This window comes from Triturus cristatus, chromosome 10 (assembly GCF_964204655.1).
Source record: "Triturus cristatus chromosome 10, aTriCri1.1, whole genome shotgun sequence".
In the NCBI taxonomy this organism is placed as follows: Eukaryota; Metazoa; Chordata; class Amphibia; order Caudata; family Salamandridae; genus Triturus; species Triturus cristatus.
The window spans coordinates 1216285739-1216311803 of NC_140593.1; the positions used below are offsets into that span (position 1 = coordinate 1216285739).

General features: G+C 46.3%; 1 protein-coding gene across 5 annotated transcripts in view; it reads left to right on the forward strand.

Annotated features, from left to right (window-relative positions):
• Window positions 1-2847: 2847 nt before the first annotated feature.
• Window positions 2848-26065, forward strand: part of EMD (emerin) — a 109508-nt gene continuing 86290 nt past the window's right edge. For 4 of the 5 annotated variants that reach the window (XR_014969685.1, XM_085629736.1, XM_085629737.1 and 1 more), the window contains exons 1-2: window positions 2853-2988; window positions 13775-13889. Coding sequence is in view for 3 of the 5 variants with exons in the window: in XM_085629736.1 (XP_085485862.1) it covers window positions 13808-13889 (82 nt within the window). In the remaining 2 variants the exon portion in view is untranslated. Of the gene's footprint in view, window positions 2989-13774; window positions 13890-26065 lie in introns of all 5 variants that reach the window. The other variant, XR_014969684.1, reaches the window with a different exon arrangement.

Genomic DNA, 26065 nt, shown 5'->3' on the forward strand with positions numbered 1-26065 from the left:
AACGAACTTCGCCGCCGCTTTCCTGCTGCGGCGTTGCAAGAGCAGTCTCCCGCCTGACGTTTTCCGTGGGAGTGGATTTGGGGCGGGGGAGAGAGCCGCTGTCTAACTCACTCCCAGGCTAACCTCTTCTCAGGTGTTCTTTCGAATGGGGTCCAAGTTTGCGCCTGCGCTGCCCGGGGCCACCAGCTCTACAAAAAAAAAGGCGTCCAAGGCACGGTGCGGATCCCTGCTCATCGAAGGGCAGCGCCGCCAACTATACTCACAACAGCACGAAGATCCTCACGGCCAGAGGACAGCAAAACAATGGCGGATGGAAGCTCCGAAACTTTTTCGGATTCGGGGGCGTGTTCCTGCTGTTCTAAAAGGGCGTGGCTAAAAAGTGGAAAGAACAGCAAGGAACACGCCCCCGAATCTGAAAAAGACGGAGCCTATTTGGAGGGACGGCTCTCTCCTCCAATGGCGGGCCTCCGTTTAGGAAGCCAGCCAATGGAGGAGAGGCAAAAAGAGAGGCGGGCTAAGGAGCCACTCTAGGAAACATTAAATCTCGACTTCCGGTTCTGCCTTCGGCAGACCGGTAGTCCTCGACCTAAAAAGTGATGTATGGAATGCTTGAATTAATCTATGCTACTGGTAGAGAAGCCATATGTTCACCCCCTACCTAAAAGGGGAGCAGCATAGTGGTAACTATTGAAATATGAATTGTTTAGGGGTGCTGCTTCCGAGGGCAATGAGACAAAGAAGTCATGTATATACATATATTTTGCTTACAGACTACAGCTGTCTATGTTTGCTCTGCTCCTAAAATCACGATAGGTGCTAACAATTCTGAATTTGATAGTAACTCTCCATTAGTATAGTGGCTCACCAACTGTATTACATTGCTAATTGCTTTCTTTTGCAACGGTCATTAAAAAGTGTAATTGTTGAAAAGGAGAATTACTATTGAAAAAAACACGTCTAGGGTATTATGTGCACCTACTAGCTTCTCATTTAAGTTCATAATATGGCTTTCCAAATTCCGAGTTTCTCTTCACTAATTACTGCTGCTAAACCCGTCAATCACCCAGTACTCAAATGGAAGTTACATTTAAATTGGATTTTTTTTTCTAAACAAATACGTGACACTTGACGTTTACTATCAAATGGACGATAGGATTACGAGGCCGAAGGGGGCAAACTAAACAACTGGTATTACTATTATTCAGCTCAGCTGGACTAATTTTATTAACTTTATTAGCATAAAAATCTGTGCTGGCCAGTTACATATTTGTTCACAAATTTCCAGTGAAAACATGGCCTTAATGTGCATGTTTAATGTGTATTGTCAGCACAGCAGTTTAAACAGCGTATTCCATGTATCTCGTGCATCCTGCAAGTCTGACCTTGCAATGCTGATCAACTAGCAGTAGGTTCATGTGTCTGCTGAAGAGCAGTGTGTAATTTGCATGTCAGAAACTTTAATCGTAGTAAGAGCTTACTGGGTGAACATTTATATTCAATGCTGCAAGAAAACGCACTAGGTAACGCATTTGCGAAAAAGACTTGCCTATAACGGAGATGGCACAAATATACACTGCTCCACGGTTAACAAACACACTGATGGGGATAAGATCAGAGTAACATACCTGCCAACTCACACGGTGCCACCATGTGTCACACGATTTCGGCTCCCTTCACTCGGTAAGGAGCCAAAGTCACAAGGTGGCAGGGAAAACGAGCTGAACACTTCTAAACATGGGGATTTTCAGCTCGTTTTCGGAGACTTTGAAGTGCAGACATTCATAACGAGGCGTGAAAACACCGTAGGACATCAACACCAGCCTCAAGGACCATTTGCTATGACTTTTTTCGAGGGGGTGGGGGGGGGTTCTTGGGGAGGAACAGTGCCTCTTAGGGAGCTCTCGACACGCCCCCTCCTCACACTGTGGCATCAATTTGTAAGTTGGCAGGTATGGTGTAACCAAATCATAATAGGTGCCAATAAACGAATCACTTTATGTTTACTGCAATTATTAATTTTAGACCTATAATAGATTGCATAAATTGGAAAATCAGAAGTGTTACTAATGTTGCCTGACCTCAAGGATGAGCCGCATCTTCCAACAATTCCTGCAGACTCTTGATGTTGCTCTATGCGCATTTTTGACAACTACCGTAGAAAATAGTGATGATAGAGAAGGCAAGACAGTTTTACATTCACGGTTGGTAAATATCCAGACAGGAAGCGCTTGCGTTGAATGAAATGAAGAGAATCCGTTTCCGAGCCGTCTAGAGCCACCAACCCCTTTGGGCAGAGGTAAGGTTATCGACATAACCGGTATTTTTAAAGTCAAGGCCAGCAAAAAGAAATGGGGCAATCCGAAATAGCCAGTATTGCTCGCTTGTGATAAATAACCCCCCCCCCAAATATCTAACGAGAAAGGAAAAATCACGTTACGGCTGATTAAAATAATTTTAACTACTGCTGCGTTTTATTAAGGCAGAAGCATAACTGATAAGTTAAAAAAACAAAAAACTACTGGGGACATTTTTCAAAGTTACATTTACTTAGTACTAGCCCCGATTCTCAAAGCATGAGCACACGTGCGGCGTTTCTCTCTGAGGAAGACGGCGGCAGCAGGCGAAGGTCAGGAACACATCCACCTAAAGCCAGCTCCACGGGTGGGGGAACCAGCCCGCTAAAAGCCCCACATACTTGCGGGCTGGCACTGCTCGAAGAGGGCGTATTTTGGGCTATCGGCGCGGCGGTTAATTTCAGCATTTGAACAGCCAAGAGCGCTCGTGATAGGGGACGGTGCAAGTTTACTACTTTTACGCGACTGGCAGACGCGGCTCATTATAATAAAAGGGGTCGGGCCTGACGGGCGGGGGCCGCTTCCTCCCTCCACAGTCCAGGCGCAGCAGCGGAGTCTGTCAGAGCCGAGCCCCCGCCTTCCTCCAGTCAGACCGCGGGTCTTTCCTATCCGGGCCCTGCCTGCGACGCCCGAGGTGAGTGAGGGGCACCGATCGCGCGCGTGAGGTGACCGAGTGCATGTTGGAAGAATTCCGCACGCGAGCGTCTGCGCCCTCGGGGCGTTAACGGCTCGCGGCAGGTGAGGGAGGGGCGGGGGCCTGCTCAAAGGGAGCCCCTCCTCTCACCCGTGACGGAGGCTCGCGACCCAAATAAAACGACGCGCGTTCCGTGCGCGCGGGCAAGCCCTGCGAGCGACGAGGCGTGTGCTTCTAGAGCTCCTTTGACGTCTTTATTTGTATGTGCGTTTTCATATAGCGTGTACTTTACCCGAAGGTGTCAGAACCAGTTACATTACAAAAGGGCTTCCTTTATTTAATTTTACAGCTCATCTTCCTGCGCTGTCCAGCGGCAGCTTATTTCTTTCACAAATTTGTGCAAATGGGTTTGTTATTCTTTTTAATTGCTACGTGAGCAGGACGTGACCATTCTCTGATATGACGCTCCTCGCTCTCAGGGCAGGCATGCGGACTAGGTACTGAGCGGGCGCTCGCGCCCTCTGCTGGTTTTGGCGCACGCAGGCGCCTGAAGGGTCAACTGGGGGCGGGATGGATTGGGAGGAAGTGAGGTAGGGCTGCCCTGCGCGCGCCGCCGCCGCCAACGACTCTAGAAACATTTGGAACCGTGTTGAGGGAGGTGTCACTCTGAGTTGATGTGATGCTTCTCTAAACAAGCATTTGCAATGCAATAGGTCTCGCATTTGCGAGAAATTAAGCTATTGCATTGTAAATGACAATGCCTTTTATTTATCTTTTTTGAAAAACAACACATAAATAAAAGGCATCGTCATCTATAATGCCAATAGCTCAAAGTATTTCAAATGCGAGACCTCTTGCTTTACAAATGCTTGTTATATGTATAATCAAGGGTGCGCATTGGACTTATTGACAGTATCTATGTGTCTCCCTGCGTAAAGAAGAAATGCAGCAAGCAAGAGTGTTTATCCTGCAGCTGGAGTGAATAGTAGCACATTTAATTTTTTTTTCATGTTTATCATTTAAGTATTGCATCCTCATTTTGATACTCGTGTATTTGACTAATAGTTAACATAGGCCTGTAAGAACCAGAACACAAAGTAAAAACAATAGAATTGAGCACGTATTGCAAATTGACAGCTCAAAGGATGGTAGTGGAAGGGGAGAGAGGATGTTTCACTGTTGCTTTTTGAGCCGGCAGATCATAGGATGGGATGAATCCAAGGCTTTAAGTGGGCCGGGTCCTGCCGGTGTTCTAAAAAGAAGGCGCTGAGACGGGGCTCTGCATTTTTGCCTACACCTTCAGGATGAAAAAAAAAAACCATCTTAACTCTGCACAGTACCACCCTTCACTATCTTTGATGTAACTTCAAAGAGACTCGTTATAGTTCTTTCACAGTCTCAGCATTTCAGAACAGAAGCATTTTCAATATTATATACAACGGAGCCATAGTTGTTGCTTATTTCTCTCATGCAACTAACAATCATTGGCAAAGGCAATAGTCCTGGCTTGCTGTAGGTGTAATGTCACTTGTTGTATTATATATTTAGATGCAATGACAGGAACAGCAAATTACCAGTGAGGTGGCACACAATGCTAAGCACACATTTTTGGCTAACTTATTTTAGTATTTTTTTTTTTTTAGAAAACCAAGTAAGCGATGGGGTCTGAGGGAACACACAACCAACCCGGACTGAGTCCCCCTACTAACAATATAAATACATAGAAGTCCAGGGGTATGAAAAAAAAAACAGCAAGAAAAACAAAACCATCATATATGCAGTGAACCTTACAAAACCTGAATGAAGATAAACCTAGAACCTAGTATTGAAGTCCTCATAAAGAGGACATAATCCCATCACCCACCGTGGTGGCATGCTTCATCATATGGGATCACCTCTTAACCAAACCTGGTTTGGCTAAGGAGCTACTACTCCCAGGATGTATCTAAGGGAGGAGCTCGCGGATGTTTTGAACTACGCTAATGAAATGAGATCTCCTAAAGATCGATGAGGCTAGCCTAAGTTGGGTGAAGCCCTAAAGTGCAGTGTGAAACTAAGTGATATAAAATTGACTACAGGAACACAAAAAGTTTTAATTGAGGATGTCCCTGTGCCAATATTAAAAACAGAGTAGTGGCGCGGTCTGATCAAATTAACGAGCGCGCTTCACAAAAAACCAGAAAAAGGTCTACATGTTTCAGCCATAACAGATCACAAAATTATGATCAAGGCTTTCTTCAGGACCAAATTATCAAAACTACTGCAACTGTAAGCTAGTGCATAAGTGAGCACTGGCGTGAATTGGTGTCTAAAAATAGACAAGTGAAACGATACAACCAACCTTGTACCACAGGATCAATTACAAAAATTTGAAATCCTACCGGTCAAGAAGGTAAGTGCCTGTATCAATTTGACAAAACATAAAGAAACAATTCGTAACTAGGAAATGTACTTCATACAGGTTTATAGTCAATACATATCAAAAAATCATATTCGCTGAATTCTATGACGCTCCACTTTACATCACTATGCTCTGCAACACTCTACGTCAATCCATGCCAATAAACTTTACTCCACGCCACTCTCCTTTATGCCACTAACTTTTAGCCATGCTGAACAGCAGCCACACTGGTGCACAATATGCCTAAAACATTAACAAAGCTAATAGCTCTTGCCAAGGTAAGACCTATTGGCTTTGCCAATGCTTGTTTTAGCTTGCATCTTAAAATAAATAAAAAAAAATATATATATATATATATATAATCATACCTCTTCAATGCACACTGTAGCATTTTTTTTTACAAGTGGTGGCATCCCCCATCTGCAAGCAGTTGGGCTGTGAGGAAATCGTTGTTTGGCAAACCAGAATAAGTTGTTTGTGTTAGAGGCAGTAAGTGTTTTCACTTTGCAAAAGTAGGTGTAAGGTGTTGAAGAAATTATTTTTAATCATATCAAATAAAAGAAAAAAATACACCTTTGAATAGATACACTTACTTAATTGGATTATGGAAACGTGTGATAATTTCAGTTGATTAATTCACCTTTCTGTGAACTGACAAATACCCTCAGCCATGTATCTGTCTCAGCATTATTTGTATTCAATATGTTTTCAAAATGATACAGGTAGAATGAATGTATTGTCTGTAATGGCATGTGCGCTGAAAATTAGAACTATTTTTAAGTTAGAGCTTTGTTCGACTGTAGAGTGTAGAATCATAAGTTAAATGCTTACCTGCAATTCGTCATACACGTATTCTAGCAGTCCTTCGTCATCATGGTCCTTTCTTATTGGGGTTGAATTCATTGATGGGAGACCTGTTAAAAATAGGCCCTTCTGTTTAGTTCGCTCAACCTGATAACTTCCAGTTTTGAAGAGCTGCATCACTTTGGACTTTGAGGGGAATGCAACGACTATGGCAAAGAAAGAATAGAACTATGTTTAATGAACGATAACAATAAGCAATTAATAGTTCATGCGTGGTTAATCAACCGATTGAGTATCCACGTGCTTGCAGGTCCTGGAGGCTTATTCGAACAGTCAGGTCTTGAGGGGCATTCGTGATTTCAGAAGTGACGTGAAAGTACGGAGTTGCCTGGGGAGACTGTTCCAGGTCTTTGCTGTGATGTTCACTTCTGCATCGGTACATGCGGGGAGTATGGGCAAGTGAGAGGGGTGGGGGGTAAGCATAAGTTTTCTCATTGGTTGGTGGAGTTCAGGCAGTGGTTAATGTAGGCGGGTTCTTGGTTGTGTCATGGCCTGTGTGCATAGGCCAGGAGCTTAAATTGGCATCTCTTCTGTACGGGGAGCCTGTGAAGTTTCCTAAGGTGAAGTGGGTTTGTCGGGCAAGGGCGAGAATGAGTCTGGCTGCAGCCTTCTGTATGGTCTGAAGTCTCTATAGAAGGTGTGCGGTGATTCCCATGTAGAGGGCATTTCCGTAGTCTAGTTGGCTGGTAAAGAGGGCCTGTGTTACAGTGCGGTTCGTGTGCAGGGGTAGCCATTTGAAGATCTTGCGTAGCATGGGCAAAGTGAGGAGGCAGGCAGAGGAGATGGCGTTGATCTGTGATTTTATGTTGAGCGATTCCGAGGTTTCTGGCATGGGTGGAGGAAGTGGGTGTGGGTCCTAGGTCTAATGGCCACCAGGAGTTGTTCCGTGTGTTTCTGAAGATCACTACTTGCCTCTTGTGTGTGTTCAGTTGCAGGCAGTTGCCCATCATCCAGTAGGCGACGCTTGTCATGCATCTGTGGAAGTTGATTCTGGTGGTGGTGGGGTGGTCAGTGAGTGAAAGGATGAGTCGGGTGACTGCGTAGGAAATTATGTGAGGCTATGGGATCTGACGATGCTGGGCAGCAGGGTCATATATGCGCTGAAGAGCGTGGGGCTGAGGGATGAGCCCTGGGGGACACCACAGTTGATGTCCTTGTGTTTGGAGGTGAAAGGTGGCAAGTGGATCCTCTGGGTTATTCCGATAAGTAAGCAGGTGATCCAGCTGAGCGGCATCCCCTGGAAGCTGATGTGGTGGAGTCGTTCGATCAGCATGTGGGTGGGATATGGAGTTGAAGGCTGCAGAGAGGTTGAGGAGGACCAGAGCTGCTGTTTCTCCTCATCAAGGAGGGTTTGGATGTCTGGGTGATTAAGGTTTGGCAAGATAGGTAGAACAGAAACATTTGCTAGTCTTGTTTTCTTTCTAGTGTAGTTTCTGTTGTATTGCAGCAGTCAATCTAGTTCAGAGTATGTTAAAACACCTGGTGCCACTTCCTCCTTTTGACTGTTCACAGCTCAAGTAACTGTTACTTGAAATACAAATCCATCTTTTTAGCTTCCAGCCCTCTCTCTTTATATTTTCAGATTAACTCGTGTACCAGCCGATTGCTATAACTAAATGTCAAGAGTCGCTATGGCAGAAAATAAATGACATGACTTTCAGAATTCTGCTAAAGGGAATTTCCTTCCTGTCACCCTCAAATGAAAAATGTTTTACTTTCATCAATACACTGGGATTGGTTTAATATATATATATATAAAAAAAGAATATTGCAAGAAACATATGTTTTTTAGACTAACATATATTTAAGGTTGGTAGCTTTAATGGCCAGACCAAAACACGCATTACCCTAATTTAAGAAGAAAAAAAAACACACCTAAGCAATGCCAATATGTATAGCTTTGAAATGAAAGGGCCTATTCAGTCGTTGATGGGTTTAGGCACTCAGTCCTCACTACATGCATTCTGAAAACAGCCTTTTACTCACGTATCCATTTATCCACTCACTTAATGATTTTTGTATTTACCCACGTACAGAACCGCAATAAGATACACACACAAACTCAACAACATATGCAAGATAAATTCAAAGAATACAAGTAGAAAAAAGAAAATCTGCTGCTACCTAAACGTGGTGGGCATGGTGAAATAAAATTAAACATAACAGCAAGTGACTGACTTGCGGTATTATTGTGGTGTGTCATTATTTGACAGTTCCAGCACGATTACCACCTTTAGAACCAACATGTTGGCCATTTTGAAATGGTAAAACAGCAATACTCTATGGAGAATACCCCTCCATGATGGTCACCTGGTTTTGAGGCATGTGGCACACAGGACGAAATGAGCAATAAGCAAGGCATCCTTTAACAGTATCTGCGAGTTTGTAGTAAGCTCTAAAAACGAAAATAAAAAGATAACAAAATAAATAAAGTGAACCTTTGAAGATAGGAGAGTGAAGGTTTGACCCGCCAACCCTGGCACTGAAGCTCGCTCATTTTTAGCTGAATGTGCACCTGACCAGACGAATGCCTGCATTTACAGGTCAATAGAGTAAATGGCTGATGTGGGCTGCCCCATTACCGTATACTATCATGGAAGGGAGCTAATGGGCCTACTCTTTAGGATCTGTATATGTATTTTAATGATTTTCTGTGTTACAAGATCCTGGCAGACATCTAAGCCTGTTGGGCCTTCCAAAGATAGTCTATCAAGAATTATTACTGTACATATCTTCTGCTCCCAGGGTAAATCAACACTAGAACCAAATCAATACCAAAATCCTTGCCTACAAAGATAATTTTATATAACAAAATACACATCTACGGACTTCAACATGGCGCTTTAACAATCCACCCATAACGGGCTATAACATATGTATTCAAAATTTGACATAACATTTCTCAGTGCATCAGATAAATAGCCTTACCATTGGCTTACCACCATAACCAACACCACCCCATTGAAGTGTGCTTAAACTGGCAGCCATCTTGCATACAGTTATAAAATGATCTCGATGAACAATATTACAGTTGGCAAATTAATATACAGCACCTCCCCAAAGAGTCTAGCGAGGATTATCGCAATGAAAATCTTTGACCCTCTAGGTTTGTTAATGAGTGACTAACACCATAGACCTTGCCTGTTACGGTAATCTGTGAGATTTCATGTAACAAAATACTTGTGCACAACCTGGAACACAGTGTGATGAAAAACCTATTGGCTTTTACAAACTGCCTGTTGTCTTTATAGTACTTTTTTTTAATAATAAGCAGATCAGACCGATGGTATCTGGCATAATAACTATTACCAATGAACCGATGAGGCATTTATCATTGGCTTTTTACCATAACCAACTCAGACTACTGTATTGAGCAACTGCTTTCCCAGAAGTCAAACGTTGGGCGTGCAGCAATCAAACTACAATTATGGACAAAATTACAGTAGCCAAAACAATATATAATTTCACTTATGAAAGCCTAATGAGGATTATTATAGTGCAAATCGTCTATCTCCATCGTTAGTCAGAGGGGATCACCATCACCAAAGCCCTTACCTACTAAAGTGATTCCATGTAGCAAAATACTTCTCTGAAGGTTTTAATACAGAGTAATATCAATCCGCTTTTAAAATGCTTATTGACTTTAAGAAGCACCGTTCACAAATAATGTCATGCCTGCTGCATTTACTGCACCAGATCATAATAAACAGATCTAGCATAAGGTCTTGATGATTGGTTTGCCAACTTCACCAACTCAGTCCTCCTGTATTGAGCATCTTTTTCAGTGGTAGCACACCATTTCTGCTCAGCAAAATTATGTTCAATAAAACCAGCATGTGGGTGGAGCCCAAGCATCTGTCATTAGTACTATTGAAAGCTCTTTTTCTGATCACGTTAGGTCTGTATACCGCTGCACTATCAAGCAAGACCTGAGCCAGACCTAAACAGCTTGGTTGCATTTCATGATGTAAACTTATCCAAATGTCGTGGACCCCTGCCTCACCACATCTTCAACAGAGCCGCCGACACTATCACCCCCATGCTTCGCCACACCAACAACCACTCCCTCGCAAACACCTTCTTCCCCTACGACTGGAAGAACGCTGAGATCAACCCCCTCCTGAAGAAACCCCCAGCGAACCCCACCCACCTCAAAAACTACAGACCCATCTCCCTGCTCCCGTTCCCAGCGAAAGTCATTGAGAGAGCCATCAACCGCCAACTCGCCACCTTCATCGAAGAGCACAACATCCTTGACTCCTCCCAATCTGGCTTCAGAAAGAACCACAACATGGAAACCGCCCTCCTCGCCGGAACAGACGACATCCGCTCCCTCCTTGGCAGAGGTGAGACAGTAGCCCTCATCCTCCTCGACCTTTCAGCGGCTTTCAACACAGTCTCTCACTGCACCCTAACACGCAGACTTCACGGCGCAGGGATCCGGGTCAAGGCCCTCGACTGGATCCGCTCGTTCCTCTCCGGCAGAACGCAGCGGGTCTGACTCCCTCTCTTCCTCTCGGACCCCACATGACCACCTGCGGAGTCCCCCAAGGATCCTTCCTCAGCCCCACGTTGTTCAACATCTACACGGTTCCCCTCGCCCCCATCGTCAGAACCCACGGACTCAACAATGTTTCATACGCAGACGACACCCAACTCATCATCTCCTTATCCAACGGACCCACCGCAGCCAAGAACAACTTTCAAGAAGGCATGGAAGCAGTCGCCAAATGGATGAAGAGCAGCTGTCTACAACTCAACACGTACAAAACAAAAGTACTCATCATTGGCCCACACCCCGATGCCTGGAACGACACCTGGTGGCCCCTTGCCCTCGAGGCCCGCCCACCCCCACGGCCCACGCACGCAACTTCGGAATCATCCTGGACTCCGAACTCAAAATGGACTGCCAGATCAACTCTGTCGCATCCTCCTGCTTCCACACCCTCCTACGCAAGACCTTCAAAAGGGATTCCCCTTGAACACAAAAAGACCGTCACACACTCCCTCATCACCAGCAGACTTGACTACGGCAACGCACTCTACGCCGAAATCAACAAAAACCTCACCTCCAAACTTCAAAACATCCTGAGTGCCACCACCAGACTAATCATCAACCTGCCAGGACACTGCAATATCACCCAGCACCTGCGCACACTCCACTGGCTCCCCACTGAGGCAAGAATCACCTTCAAGATTCTCACCCACGCACACAAAGCCCTCCGGACCAGCATACCTGAATAGCTGACTCGCATTCCACGCACCCCAAAGGACCCTACGATCAGCCCAGCTCTCCTACGCCGTGGTCCCTCGCACCAGGAAGTCCAGATCGGGAGGCCGCTCCTTCTCCTTCCTCGCGGCCAGAGCCTGGAACTCCCTCCCATTCCACCTCAGACAGACAACATCACTCCCCAACTTCACGAGCGACCTCAAAACCTGGCTCTTCAATAAACCTCCTCCTTGATGGACAGGGCCTTGGGCCCCCCTTCCAGCGCCTTGAGACCCTTACGGGTGAGTAGTCTCGCTTAACAAACCCATGATTGATTGATAGTGAAAACGGGGACAGATTAATTGTGTTGATTTTATAGAGTTGCTTTCAGCTTGTCATTCTCAGGAGTTAACTGTAAGTAATAAACTATAAAGGCTCTTTCTTCATCGTTAGCCAAAAACCAAAACGTTTCTAGGTGCTCTAGTAGTCATTATTGTTACCCACCTCAGCAGTTCTTCTGTTACTATCCTGGATAGTAGAAAGAGTGGGGCGGCCTTCTTGAGATTAAAATCCAGTTCATGACTTCAGCAAGCCTTAATCCATGGGGCTATTTCCAGGTTTCAACTGTGTGATGTGCTTCCTGATGTGAATATCCCCGCCCACCCTGCAACTGACACAGCAGGCTTCCTTGTGCAAAATTCTGCTCCTGAAAAGAGCAATAAAGATTTACCATGAAAACATGGTGAGCAAGGCCTGTTAGTGTGTGTCAGCTCTTTGAAACTGGAGTTTGGAGGAGACAAGTTAGACCGAGCTAGAGTTTCAGGCTGATTGGAAGGACCTAAATCTTCTATACATGTTTAACGCAACTCATTTTACATCAGATATTTGCATCCTTCTGAATTCCATTTTCTTATTGCTCTGGTTCTTCAGGTTCACATTCAGGATTGTCTCTTTTGTATGTATGGGATTTTTAGAGCAAGAATGAGTTGTCCATGAACAAAAGAGCGGTGCACAGAAAGAGGGGTAATATAAGATATGTCATCATAACCAGTGAAAGTGGAGCCCACAGAACAAGGCGATTCTGTTCTCTTTTTAAGTTTTCTTCATTGATATTTCAGGAGGTATAAACAAATAAAATGAACGTCGTGAAAGGCTCTAGTATTCGTATTCCACAGGCAAGACCAACCTTCCGCATGTTCCCTACAGGTTAATGGCATTGAAGCGAATCCTGCACAGACTTGTACAAACAGGCCTGTTTGCAGCTGTAGCAACACATAGGAGCATGGGAATCAAAGACTTTATAGCAGACAGCTTCCAATCAAGTGTAGAACCATGACATTGGTGGGCACCCCATATGCACGCAGCGCAGGACCAGTATCGATCAGAGACGTACGAAGGGGCCTGCATGCATGGTACGTGGATGTCTGCGAGACATGTCTCTTTATTCTCGATACAGAAAACAGCATTTGTCCAAAATCCTTTCCTTGCCCCGTCACTGAAGTAGTTGCTACATATCTCTTTAAAAGGAGAATTAATAAAGCGACTGGTTTTTAACTGATTTAGAAATCTATACTGCAGACCAAAGTTGTGACATTATTGGAGATGGTCCAAGAGGTATACAAACAATTTAGGCAATTGTGTTGTATACTATTCTCCAAGATACATGAAGCCGGAATGCGGGTGAGCACATCTGCGACACTTACCGCTGAACGTGGGGTAAATATTATGTGGTAAAATCAATGTATAATATATGCAGTTCAGAAAATCAACACTGTAATGTGTGGAGAAAATGAGGGTTTGAGAGTGGAGAAGTGTTGTTGGAATGTTGTGAGATGTGTCAAAAAGAATTGTCTTCAGAGAGAATCTAGCATATGATGTTGCCTCAAATAGTGAAAACCTAAGGAACCCCCCTTCCATCCCCAATATGTAATTAGCAATAGGTGTGTCGTTAGTGTCTTGAAATCTGCAGCCAGGGCTGCCTGTATTGGGTTTCTCAACTTTTACTTTCATTGCCCCAGTCTTCATCTTCGAATGAGACCTTTAATATGTTGCCTCCGTCCTGTGTGCGATGGATGCTCAGGCACTAGCCTTGCTGAGTTCCTCCAAGGGGAAAGCAGAAACCGAGGATGCGGCCCAGTAAACTGAGATTGGTGGCAGAAAACAAACAAGAAAACCAGTCTCTTAAGAATTCTATCTATTGCTTTAATGAAAGCCTCACTCCAACACAAGCTGCAAAGGGATGGGAAGACATTTCTGGTCCAAGGCATTGGTACTGTAACCTCCCCTTAATGGAATCGCTTTTCTCCCTTTAGGTGAAGTGATCCAGGCAGAAGCTACAGAGAAAGATGGAAAAATACAAAGGCATGACCGATGAGGAGCTGATCAGCGCCCTGAAGAAGTACAGCATCTCCCACGGCCCTGTGGTCGGTATGTTGACTATGTACTATGTCTCTGTCCGTTACCGATGTACAGTTTTCTAACGGGCCTGACCCAGGCAACAAAGGCAGTGGTGACTTGATTACAACATTTATTTATGTGACGTGTATGTAGGAAAGTGCCCCCTTTGGACATGGTCACCCCCACTTTCGGCTTGGTAATTGATGCAGCTTTGACAGAAAGTGCACTGGGTTCCTGCTGTTCAGGTCCTCAGTGCCAGATCTTTCCCTAAAACTGTACAATTGTAACCCCAATTGGCCATACCTTTTAGCACCCCTGTAAGTCCCTATTAAATGGTACCACGAGTACCCAGGGCCTGCATGCTAAAGAGGGTCCCTATGGGCTGCAGTATGTATTATGCCACCATAACTCATGCAGACTGCCATTGCAGGCTGCATGTCGTGATGCAGATAAAAGTAAAAACACAACCTGGCACACATTCCTGTGTGCTATACCTACAGACACTGCATGCAGTATAGGGAAGTCACTCCTATAGCAGGCTTTACAGCCCCAAGAGAGGGTGCACCATACTACATGAGTGAACATATCTGCATGAGCAGATATGCCCCCTGTGATGTCTAAGCCAATTTATAGATGTCACAATCCTGATCCTACTTGACCTGTCGGCGGCCTTCGACACGGTCTCACACGCCGTGTTGATAGGCCGCCTGACAGAGTCAGGATTAGCAGGAACCACCCTCGAATGGCTGAAAAACTTTTTAAGCCATAGGAGACAAGTAACCGTGCTAGGAAACTACTGCTCGGATGAAAAAACGATAAAAACAGGGGTACCGCAAGGCTCAAGCTTGAGCCCGGTGTTGTTCAACCTCTATATGACCCCCCTGATAGAACTCATCACATCCTTTAACATCAGCACGATATCTTACGCTGACGACACCCAGCTTATCCTAGTACTGGATAACAACTCCTCTATAGCAGAGGAAAACTTACGAAACTGCCTGACGGCAACCTTTGACTGGATGCGAACAAACCACCTCAAATGTAACTCAGGTAAAACTGAAATCCTCCCGTTCGGCCAAAACAACCTTTTTTTCCCCTCAAACTGGTGGCCTCAAGACGCCGAAGTTCCCCCCAACACCATCACGTCGGCGCGTAATCTAGGCATAAGGTTCGATGAAGCACTATCTTTTAAGCAACAAGCAGGTACTGTGGCAGGGTCCTGTTTTAATATCATTAAAAGTCTTAGAAGATTCTTTGATTTCCTTCCCCTAACAGCTAGAAAGACTGTGGCAGTAGCCCTTATCACATCTCGCTTAGACTACTGCAACAGCATCTATGCAGGCGCAAACAGAGCTACTCTGCACAAATTACAGATAGTTCAAAACGCCGCTGCTCGCCTGGTGCTACGACTACCCAGGAAATCATCTGCTTCAAAAGCACTCAAAACCCTGCACTGGTTGCCCATCCACAAAAGAGTGCTATTTAAAATCCTGCTCATTACGTTCAGAGCCTACCACCAATCAGGACCGATATACCTGTCCCAAAGGTTCGGAAGATACACTCCCCCACGATCACTCAGATCATCCAACCTCAACCTACTTGCAGTCCCCAAATTCAGACTAACCACAAAAGGTGGAAAATCCATCGGAGTACTGGGAGCTAAGGCTTGGAATAAGCTCCCATCACAAATGCGCCTGATTCAGTCCGAAAAACTGTTTCGTAAAATGCTCAAAACCTGGATTTTCAACACCGAAGATTCAATCTGCTTAGCGCTAGTATAAATCCACTCTCTTACTCACTGACCAGGATCTATGAGTAGGATCTACCTTAGCAGCTGCCCTATTCTTTCTCTGTCGAGACAGTGATGTCTAGCGCCAAGATGCTCCTTGGAGTGTAAGCGCGCTCTACAAAAGCCCATTCACATTCACATTCACAAGGGAACAGGGAAGCCATTTTACGCACATGTGCTGCATACTGGTGAAAACTAGTTCTCCAGCGACATGCCTTCACTAAAATCTATGGTGTTTGGTATCAAGCAACTCCTATTAATAAACCCACACCAATTCTAGTAGTGGATCTATTAATATATGCACCCAGAGGGCACCTTGGAGGTGTTCCCTGAAAATCTAGCAGCCTCTAGTCTGCTGGCTGACTGGTGTAGACCAGCCTGCCACCACAGACCGGTTTCTGACCCCCTGCAGGTGAGAGCCTATGCTTTCTGAGTGCGGAAACAATACCTGCTCTGGCCAGAGGTGTTGTCACCTCCTCCAAGCAGGATGGCTCAATAATCCGCATATCAAGGCAGGAGGCTTCAAAGGCCTCTGCCGCCTTTGATATGTGATTACAGCATCCCCAGACAGGGGAAATGCAACCCCCTGCCCATGGCCTATTTGGCACTTAAACAGATGGGAAATTAGATGTGCATGGAGGCAAGATGCATTACCACGCCAGTGACGCCCCTAAGGTGAGCTGCCTGACGTGCCCCCTCCCGATAGGAAAATGCTGCCATCTTGGTGATGGCATAATTCGGAACTCTGGGACAGTTATGCCCACTTCCCACTGGAAGGGGTCATACGGGGTGTGTAGTGACCCTGAGGATGAGTAGGCCATTGTCTACACACCCTTTAACACCCCTAAATGTAATATTTAGGGGAGCCCTTGGCACCAGTAATGCAGATTCTACTGACCTGAAAAGGAGGAGGACACCAAAGAGCTGCAAAAAGCTGAAAAACTGAGGGGCAGCAACAGACCTGGCGCCAAGCCTGCCAGCACCTGACATTTGCACCAAAGACGATTCGTCCTGCAGCTGCTCTGCCTCCAAAAGCCTTGGAGGACTGCCAGCATCTTAAGAAGCCACCTAGATCTCCCGTGGAGTAGCGGATATGCTCCCCTACAGGCACCCAAGAAGGACCGTGAGGACTCCGGACCTCCCAAAACCAGACTCCAGGAAGTACCACTGCACCCGTGCCCCCCAGCCAGAGTGAAAGTGGGCCAACGGTACCAGCGAGGTCCTGAGACCTTCCAAAGCCGAACCCCATCTTGGGTTTGCCCAGACTGGACTCCCAGTCGCCGCCCACAGCCTCCTTGTGCAGGCTCCCTCTACCGCGACTGTCTCCTGTAGTGAAAACCCAATGCCTCAAGACACCACTGCACCCGCGCCCCACAGAGGAGAAGTGGACCAAAGGTGCCCCTACGTGTCCAAGCATCGTAAGACCTGAACCCCCCTGTCTGGTCAGCCGGACTGGCCCCACTGTCCCTACGTGCACCCTCTTTGTCCCAGGCCCTCGTCCCAACTGATGCTGAACCCGCCTCTGCAGCCGCACGCCTTAGCGCCTCCCGAGGTGATCTGTTGGTGCTTATTTGGACCCTGCCCCACACTTACCTTAACACCTGAAGATTGGTCCAGTAAGTCGCTGATAAGTACCCGAATGCAGTATGTGTTTTTCCCCATAGGATAACATTACCGCATTAGAGACAATACAAGTATATTTACCTGTTTTCTTTAAAACTGCTGTTTTATACCTATCCAATAACAATGTACTTGGTGCAAAAAAGTATTTAAAATCCGCGTTATTTTTCCAACAGTGATGTGGACCTCCTTATTGAGTGTGTATCATTTACAGGCTGTGTGTATGCAACACGTGTCTAACACGCCTCCTTCATGGATGGCGCTGGGATTCATGGTGGCTAAGCGCAATATTGTGCTGTCCTGGAGGGCTAGATTTGTATGGCAGTGTTGTGGTGCTACAGCGCATTATTTTGGTTGTCAAAGACCGCTTGACCACACTACCACAAAAAGAGAGCCTTGGGATTCTTCCAGATAGCCCTCTTCACTTGTTTTGGTTTATTAAATCCAGAGCCAGCTTCCAACAGGGCCCGCCCTCTGAGGGCGTTAAAACACCCTCAAGAGTAGAGTCCCCTCACCGAAAGGGAAATGTGGACCCACAATTGACATTACTGGACATAGGTCATGTGTTTGGTGCACGCTGAACTGAATCTACTGTTGCCAGTATTTTGTGAATTGTTTGGTTTGGGGAAGAAGGAGAAGGGTAGGCAGCAAGCGGGTCAAAGGTGATGCATCAGTTACATAGTAGTCCTTATATTGGTCATAATGTCAATGTAGCGGCTAGACAAATGCCTTACTGTGGTTGGTCTAGCAAAGTACTTTGAAAGGGAATATTCACAGCATGTTTAATTTATTTATTTGAGCATTTTGGCCAGCAGCTTGCAATCTTATATCTTTCAGAACTTATTTTGTATGCTTACTCACTAGACGTTTATCTCATAAAAATAGAACTGCCTGGTCCTCAGAGCCAGTAGACACGTCTAAGGTCTTGAACTGGAAATGGGAATGTTGCAAACCTTTTTTGTTGTTATTTTATCTTTAACATCAGATGTTGTTCTGCTACGTCTGACTCAGTGTGCCACATGCGAGGACCTCTACTCGACTAATCAAATGTATTTGAGAATATTTTGATATGACCATCATGGCAGGCTTTCTTTTGAAATGCAAAGCGTGTAGGAATGTGAGCACCTCTCTCCGCCTTGTAATCTGCTTTCATGCACCTTATGTTTCAAATGCAGGGCTAATGTCTTGGGGGCACTTTACAAAGAATGAAAGTATATGTCATAAAAAAAAAACACCACACAACTGCCCAATAAAAACAGAAAATATTCCATTAAAATATTCACACAATATAGTCCAAAGGAAAAAAAAACTACATTTGTTCAAAAATATAGAAAACAACTATGAGTTCAACTTGCTCCTGAAATGTTTATATCCCAGAATAATTAAGATAGACGTGAGAAGTAATACATTTCGAAAGGAAAAGGCATTTTTTTAATAATTGGGAATTTTGCTCCGTGGGCTGCGTCCTATCGCTTTCGGCTGCGCTCTTATGGGAGGACGAAAGGTGTGGGACTCTGTTTCACTCCAGATCCAAAGGCATCCATCCAGACTGCAGCGCTGTGTCATGGCCTCTACATGCAACAAGCAACCCCAGATTGTGTCTTCCTCCTTTGTCTTCGTCATGGAACTGTATCCTGAGTTTGTCTATAAAGGTAGCACGTAGGCTGCTCCTTCCTCTGTGGGGTACGTTCCACATCCCAAAAAGGGTCCTAGGAATACTTGCATCTTCGCCTTGTGAGCTGCAGGGGGTATGCACACATCTGCATTCAAACACTTTTGTAATACTTTGTTATCCCTTACAAAAGCAAGTTAATCGCGTGTATACTAGTACACACTCAGTCGAAAAATGTAATTAAGGTCTGGAATGCAGCGGTTCATTTTAAGTGACGCTTTTTCAGATGGGGAGGAGATGTGACCTAACAGCCAGAGCTGCTTTCTTTGGAACCGGAGAACCAGCTTCGAGTCACTGCTCAGTCCAACATCCTGTGGTTCTGGGCAAATCGCTTATTCTCTCAGTGCATTATTTTTTTTTTAATTTGGTGCTCATGTAAAGTGTTCTAATGCCCTTGAGTCAAGTCCGCGCTACATAAAACTTCAAAATAAAATGTTGCATAAATGGATTTAAATTTTAGAGATGGCATTGAAGGGAAGCCAATGAAACAATCCTATGTCAGCATCTGGCACAGAGCAAGGAACAATTAGGCTTTATGTAAAGAACCATCTCTGTGTTTGTTTCCCTGGGACCCTGGATATATAAGCACGATTGACACATGTCTGTCCATATTAATCTGCATGTTAAACACCAGCGTCGTGAGTACTCGCATATCTTTGCACTGAAAGCGCAATTGTCATGACAGTTTTCTGGATTCAATGGTATGTAAAGTGCTACCGTCGTGAGCGGCTGCACATTGCTTTGAATGTTCATCCCTGGAGTTGTGAGGATGTGCACACTGCAGTGTGGAAAGGAGCTGCAGAGTGGTGCTTTACGCAGAACGCAGTGTACCTAAAGCTATATGGCCAGGTGTGCAAATTGCTATGTACGTAAAAGTGCACAAAAAAACAGTGCCCATAATGGTGTCCCTGCCTGCCTTACTTATGAGAACAGAGGTGGGCGTTTGCTTGGACCAGCACGCAGAATCTGAGCCTAGCAGTCTGCGGCTGAGAAGATCTGCTGTGATGAGGACACGACTGCTGGTACAAGTTCACTTCATTCAGGACAGGCACTTGAGTGGGACAGCAAGTAACCGATATGGCAAGACGTTTTGTGATATGCATTAGTATTTGTTAAGAGCATCTGCACAAAAATGTGGCTTCTTGGCACTGTCGCATAGTGACACCTTCTGCATAAGAACCTCAATTAAGAGCGAACAGACAAAAAAAAAGAAAAGGTACAAAAACTGAGCACAGAGCAGAAGAAAGAGCACGTGGTTGGTTGTCTGCCAGAGCAGGAGCTGCAGTGTATTGCTTAGGGCCAAGCAGCCCAAGCACAAGACCACCACACCGAACATATCTGGAAAGAGAGACTTAAAAGTTAAGAATCAGAAGTTCGCCCTGAGATGGGATGGGGGAATCCGTTCTGCCAGAAAAGTGTGTATGTCAATATATTGCACATTATGAACCAAGTCTAGAATCTTGGAAGAGAATATCTCCATGCACTGGGAGGCAATGTAAAGCTTACAGGTCAGCCATCAATCGTGAATTTTCTCCCAGGTAGATTGGAAAGTTCTGCAGTTATAAAAAAGCATATTTTGGTAAGCTAAAATACAGTGCATTATTTCCTTCAAGATGAGACACAACCCAAGCAATCACCTCTGTGGCAGGAAGGGCAATATTTTCTGTATCAGTAGGTGTTTAATCACGACTGATTTCCATATGGCTGGGTCCAAACTGTGGTGGCATATTGAGCAAAACAACAATGGATTAAACCCAGACCAGAGATTGGAGCCGAGTGGATGAAAAGTTTCAGCACACTGTCCATCATCTTGTTGTGTTTGCTATGTGTACAGGTTTCATACAGAAGGAAAGCCTGGCAGGCTCATGAATACAGGAACAGTGCACGTTGCTAGCATAGTCGGACTGGGGCAAAAAATAAACCAAGCCACTGAAATAAACGTGCCCCCATTAGCGAAGCAGAGAGCGAAATAAATATTGGCCCACGCACATTTACAAAGCAGGTTAGTTTTGAACGTGTAAATACACCCTGTATGAGTATTTTGGAAGGTATGAGAGACATTTGTTTGCATGCATTTGTTTCCCGCAGGCATTGTTTATGGTAATACAGTGAAATCATCAGTACAAGTCATCCCAACAGACCATAAAACCGTCCCACACTGACCGTTCAGACCAGTCCATGGGGCACAGCCTGATTGCCCTACAGGCCAGTCCACCCTTCAGCTCGGCATGTGCGAGATGTGTTTTAGCCATTGTGTACACTAGGAGTCATGGGCAGGTTGTGCATAGAGCGGCATTGTGCACGTGTGCGCTGCGCACACAAGGATGTGTGCAGGTATTGCATAGAGCTATGTCGTGCATGTGTGCACACAAAAAGATGTGCAGGTTATGTATAGAGCTGCATCGTGCACGTGGACTTTGTGTACACAAGAAGTTGTGCATAGAGCTGCATTGTGCATGTGTGCACTGTGCACACGGGGTGTGCAGGTAGCGCATAGAGGTGCGTCATGAATGTGTGCGCTCAACACACAAGGAGCTGTGCAGGTATTGCATAGAGCTACGTCGTGCATGTGTGCACACAAAAAGATGTGCAGGTTATGTATAGAGCTGCATCGTGCACGTGGACTTTGAGTACATGAGGAGCTGTGCAGGTTGTGCATAGAGCTGCATTGTGTATGTGGACGCTGTGCACGTGAGAAGGTGTGCAGGTAGCGCATAGAGCTGTATATTGTACATGCTCGCTGTGCACACGAGGAGGTATGCAGGTTGTTCATAGAGCTGTGTCATGCATATGTGCAATGTGCACATGAGATGGGGTACATATAGGCATTACAAACCCACCACAGTGTTTTACAACATGTGCTCACAGATATTAAACACCAACATGTATAGAGTAAAACCCACACTTCCTTCAAGCAGATAAGGCATGGAAATAAGCCACCCATTTTTGCATGGTGAGTTTTCGTCGTGGACATTCAAAGCAACGTGGGCAAAACTGAGAAAAACACTGGTGTTACATGCACTATTTCTCTAGCACGTTAACATCCCCAGCAGTGTTATTTCAATCCAAACTCCAAAAACTAACAAGCGGGCGCACTGCTGATAAAAGAAAGGCGCGCAGCCTCATACTAAAAAATGAAGCACAACAGCAGTGAAGTGGGATTCACAGCCACCGTGTTAATAAAAGAAAGGCGCGCGGCCTCCAAAAGCAGCGGGCATGCTGGCGCTTGTTAAAGGGAAACACTGCCTCTCTTCTTGGCCACCATGCCGGTAATTTTAGCCCTGCGTGACTGTAGGAGAGATGATGCAGCGCTGGGACAGGAACAACATACAGCAACCGAGCTCAAAGCGAGCGACTGAAAGAAAAAGCTCCAGAAAAACAGCACATAAAGACAAATGCATAAAGATATGGGAAGTTTGGTGCTGCTCCGTGGGAGGATACAAATGACAACAAGGCGGGGCAAAGAAGAAGAATTAGTCACTAGTGAGGAAGCCTTTTTAAAGGACAATCAAAGTGAGGAATAAAAAGGCAATGGGCGGGCTATAAGCCCACAGAGTGAATACAGCATGTCTCGAAGAGACAGCGCTTGCTCTGCATAGGCTCGCTCGATAAAGGGGGGGGAAAAGAGATAAAGATTCTATATATGATCCACCAGAAAAGATGTAAACCACGGCAGTGCTGTCCAGTAAAGGCCAATGTCAACAAACGTCTCGGCAGAGAGGTTAAACAGAATTGGTCTAGTCTTCCACGATCCTTGATTGATCCAGCACAGATGTGTTCCAACCTTGTGCCCCTACCTGCTGTAAAACCTTCGAGAGATCCAGATGACAGTGGGGTCATAAAACTGTACAGCCACTTGATTATGATTTTTCTCTGACTTTTCCCAGTGAAGGGGAGCAGAACGATTGGGGACAGTAGCTATTAATGTCAAGAGAAACTATGGTAGCATTTTTGAGAACTAGTGTTACCAACTCCTGCTTTAGAGGCAGCTGGACATGTAAAAGAATGAGCTGCATTTGGTTTCTTAGTAATGATGGGGACGGTGAATGAAGCCCAGGCCTTAAGCACGGTCACCTAGCAATGGCCAACAGGGAACCCAGTGTTAAGGGCAGAGAGTTTGAGTCGCACATCTTTTCAGCGACCACATGCAGTATGTTGTTAAAATAGAAGGAAGTTCAAAAGGGAAGAGCAGTTTTAGGGTATCAGGTAAAGTACTTGATCTTTCATATTGTTGTAATTATTGCAGACTTTCTGGATAAAAAAAAGAGGCTTAGTGTGCACAGAAGGTTTGAGGAGGTTGAATGTTAATGTAGCTGCTTTGGAGGCTCAGTGAAATACATTGGGACTGAAAAAGCACCAAGAATAGCTGAAAACACTGCCCATGATCAGGCCAGATGTTTAGAAAACACAAATGATCATTAGTTTCTGCCAAATCTAAATAAAGTCCCACACCTAACCTTCAGAGTGTGATCTACACTAAGGGCATGCCTGCCAGTTGGTCCTTTCTATTTCCTGAACCACGGGGAATGGTTGTGTCTTTCAAAATGGGAGCACCTAGAGATTTATGAGCATCGAATGATTCAACTTGGCAGCAAAGACCGACAGAAACCTGGCACACTCATTTCATTCGTTTAATACGGCCTTCACACTGCTCTAGCCCCAGGGACAAATGGATTCTCACACACAACCCTAAACCGAAGCTTCTTTGTAGTACACGGGAGAGAGTGGTAGAGAGCTCGACCAGAAAATGCTCGGTCCAGATCAAACGCAAACTGGAGGCAGTGCACACGACCTGGTTGAGCACGAGTCCAAAGTTGCGGGTTGTAGCCTTAGCGATTTGAAATGCCTCCAGAACTTTAAAATGAGAGCGAAGGTTAGGCGCTAAGGAGGAGTTGTACCCGTCCTGTTGGATATTAAAATCTCCAAGATCTGTAGAACGAGTAGACTGGTACACGACCTGCCCGTTCAAGTTGAGTAAGGTGTCTGCTATAAACAATAGCCTCTGAGTGTTGATGGGTGATAATGAACATGAACACATAATTATTGGATGGTCAGTATCCAAGGACAGTAATTCTCCTGTCCTGGAAGAATAGGAGAGTACGGCCGCATGTGCAATAGAAGCAGACTTAATCTGCTAGTGCAGCTGGTCCTTCCGCCGCGCACTGTGCAACCAGGAGCGACCGGTGAAATAGTGTGGTGGGACTGTGTATGTGGCAAGCACAGACCGCCATGCGGCACCATTGCATACGTGTTAGACCCGGCCTCGTGGCATGGCCATCCCTGTCCCCGCACCACATAACCTGACCCACGCACCTCATGCAGCCCCCGAGCACACGGCCTAGCCGATCCTTCCCACCAGAACACACACACACCCGACCCGGACTTCCCCGTCCGTGGCCTTCCTCCTTTCGGCCACACCGGGCCCGTGTGCCCACTTCATGCACCCTGATGGCCGCCCGGCCTCAGCGCGACCCTGGCCTAGAGGCGGCACTCCGGCTGGGGGACATCGCGCTCCCATTGGGATGAGAGAGGGAGGAGCAGTTTCCATCACACCTCTGAGTTCCCCTGGGAAGGTGGGTTTCAATCGGCCCGCCGGCCTCCCCGAGGGCTGGCTCCACGCCTGCTGGGTGTCTGGGACTCCTCCCGACCCGGCCCTGAAAGGATCAAAAGACAATGGCAGGAAACCCCGACTAGCGACCCCCAGGTGACAAGACCCCTGCCTGCACAGACTCCGGACATCAAAGAGGAGTCGTCCTATAACAAGGGGTGCTTTGGGACTATCCGAGAGATTCGCCTTTGGAAACACCTGAGCCCTGCTGAGTGACTCGCGGCTCCCTGAAGATCGTAAGACCTCCGAACTTGTGCTTGAGCCCTGCTGAGTGACTCGCGGCTCCCTGAAGATCGTAAGACCTCCGACCTTGTGCTTGAGCCCTGCTGAGTGACTCGCGGCTCCCTGAAGATCGTAAGACCTCCAAACTTGTGCTTGAGCCCTGCTGAGTGACTCGCGGCTCCCCGAAAGATCGTAAGACCTCCGAACCTGTGCTTGAGCCCTGCTGAGTGACTCGCGGCTCCCACAGACTCTCCTGGTCCAGCCGGACCCCGACAACGACAAGCGTATCCCCCAGCCCGAGGATTGTGAGCTGTGCGCCGGGTACGTCCCTGCATTTGATCCATATCCCCAAAGACTGTCCCGCTACCTCCTACCCCCCCCCCCGAGACTCTGTGAGCCCGTGCTCTACGTGTATATATTTGCCTTGCTGATCATAAAGATCCTACGACTCCGATCTGATAAAGATTTGTTCTTAAGAACTCACGGTGTGGTGTCTCTTTGTCGTGTGGTGCCGAGTGTACGATCCTAGATACGAGATTCCTCCCCTGAGGAGTCTCCCGCCAGTGCCCGGCTACGATACCTCGAGGGTTGGTCTCAGGATAGTCAGGGCCCCGTCTGGGCTCCTCTGAGGTCGCCTTCTAACATTGGTGGCAAGCGACGGGATTCGGGCCCATAATCTAGAGATCGTACCGTGAACGGCTGACGCACTACCGACAAAGATGGCAGAAGGAAACGCCGTGATTCTCACAGAAAACGACACCAGTACCGTGTTCCAGGCGGAACAACTGGAGGAGTACACACACAGAGAACTGAAGCAATTCTGCAAAGAACTCAAAATCGCTACCACTGGTCTCAACACCAAAGAAGATATGCAGAAGGCACTAAAAGCTTGGGTGGATTCTGGAGCCCCCCGCCCAGAAGGAGCGGTGGAGCCCCACGACGAAGCTGGACCCTCCCAAGGAGAACGCAGCAGCAACCAGGTGCGAAGCTTCGTACCAGACGGGGGCCTATCCCCGGAGGAACTCGCAGACAGAGAAAGAAGTCGCCATCACAAACTCGAATTAGCCAAACTTAAAATCGAGGGCGAGTTGAAATTAGCCGAGAAAAAGCTAGCAGTGGAACAGATGCGAGTGCAAGGAGAACTAGAAGAGAAGAAACTCCAACGGGAACACGAAGGAAGGAGACTTCAACTGGAGCATGAACGCAGCTTGAAGGAAATCGAGCTAAAAGCAAAAAGCGAAGAAGCGCGGCCCCCGGGAAACCGAGAGGCGGCCTCCCCGGCGGAGCAGAAGGTC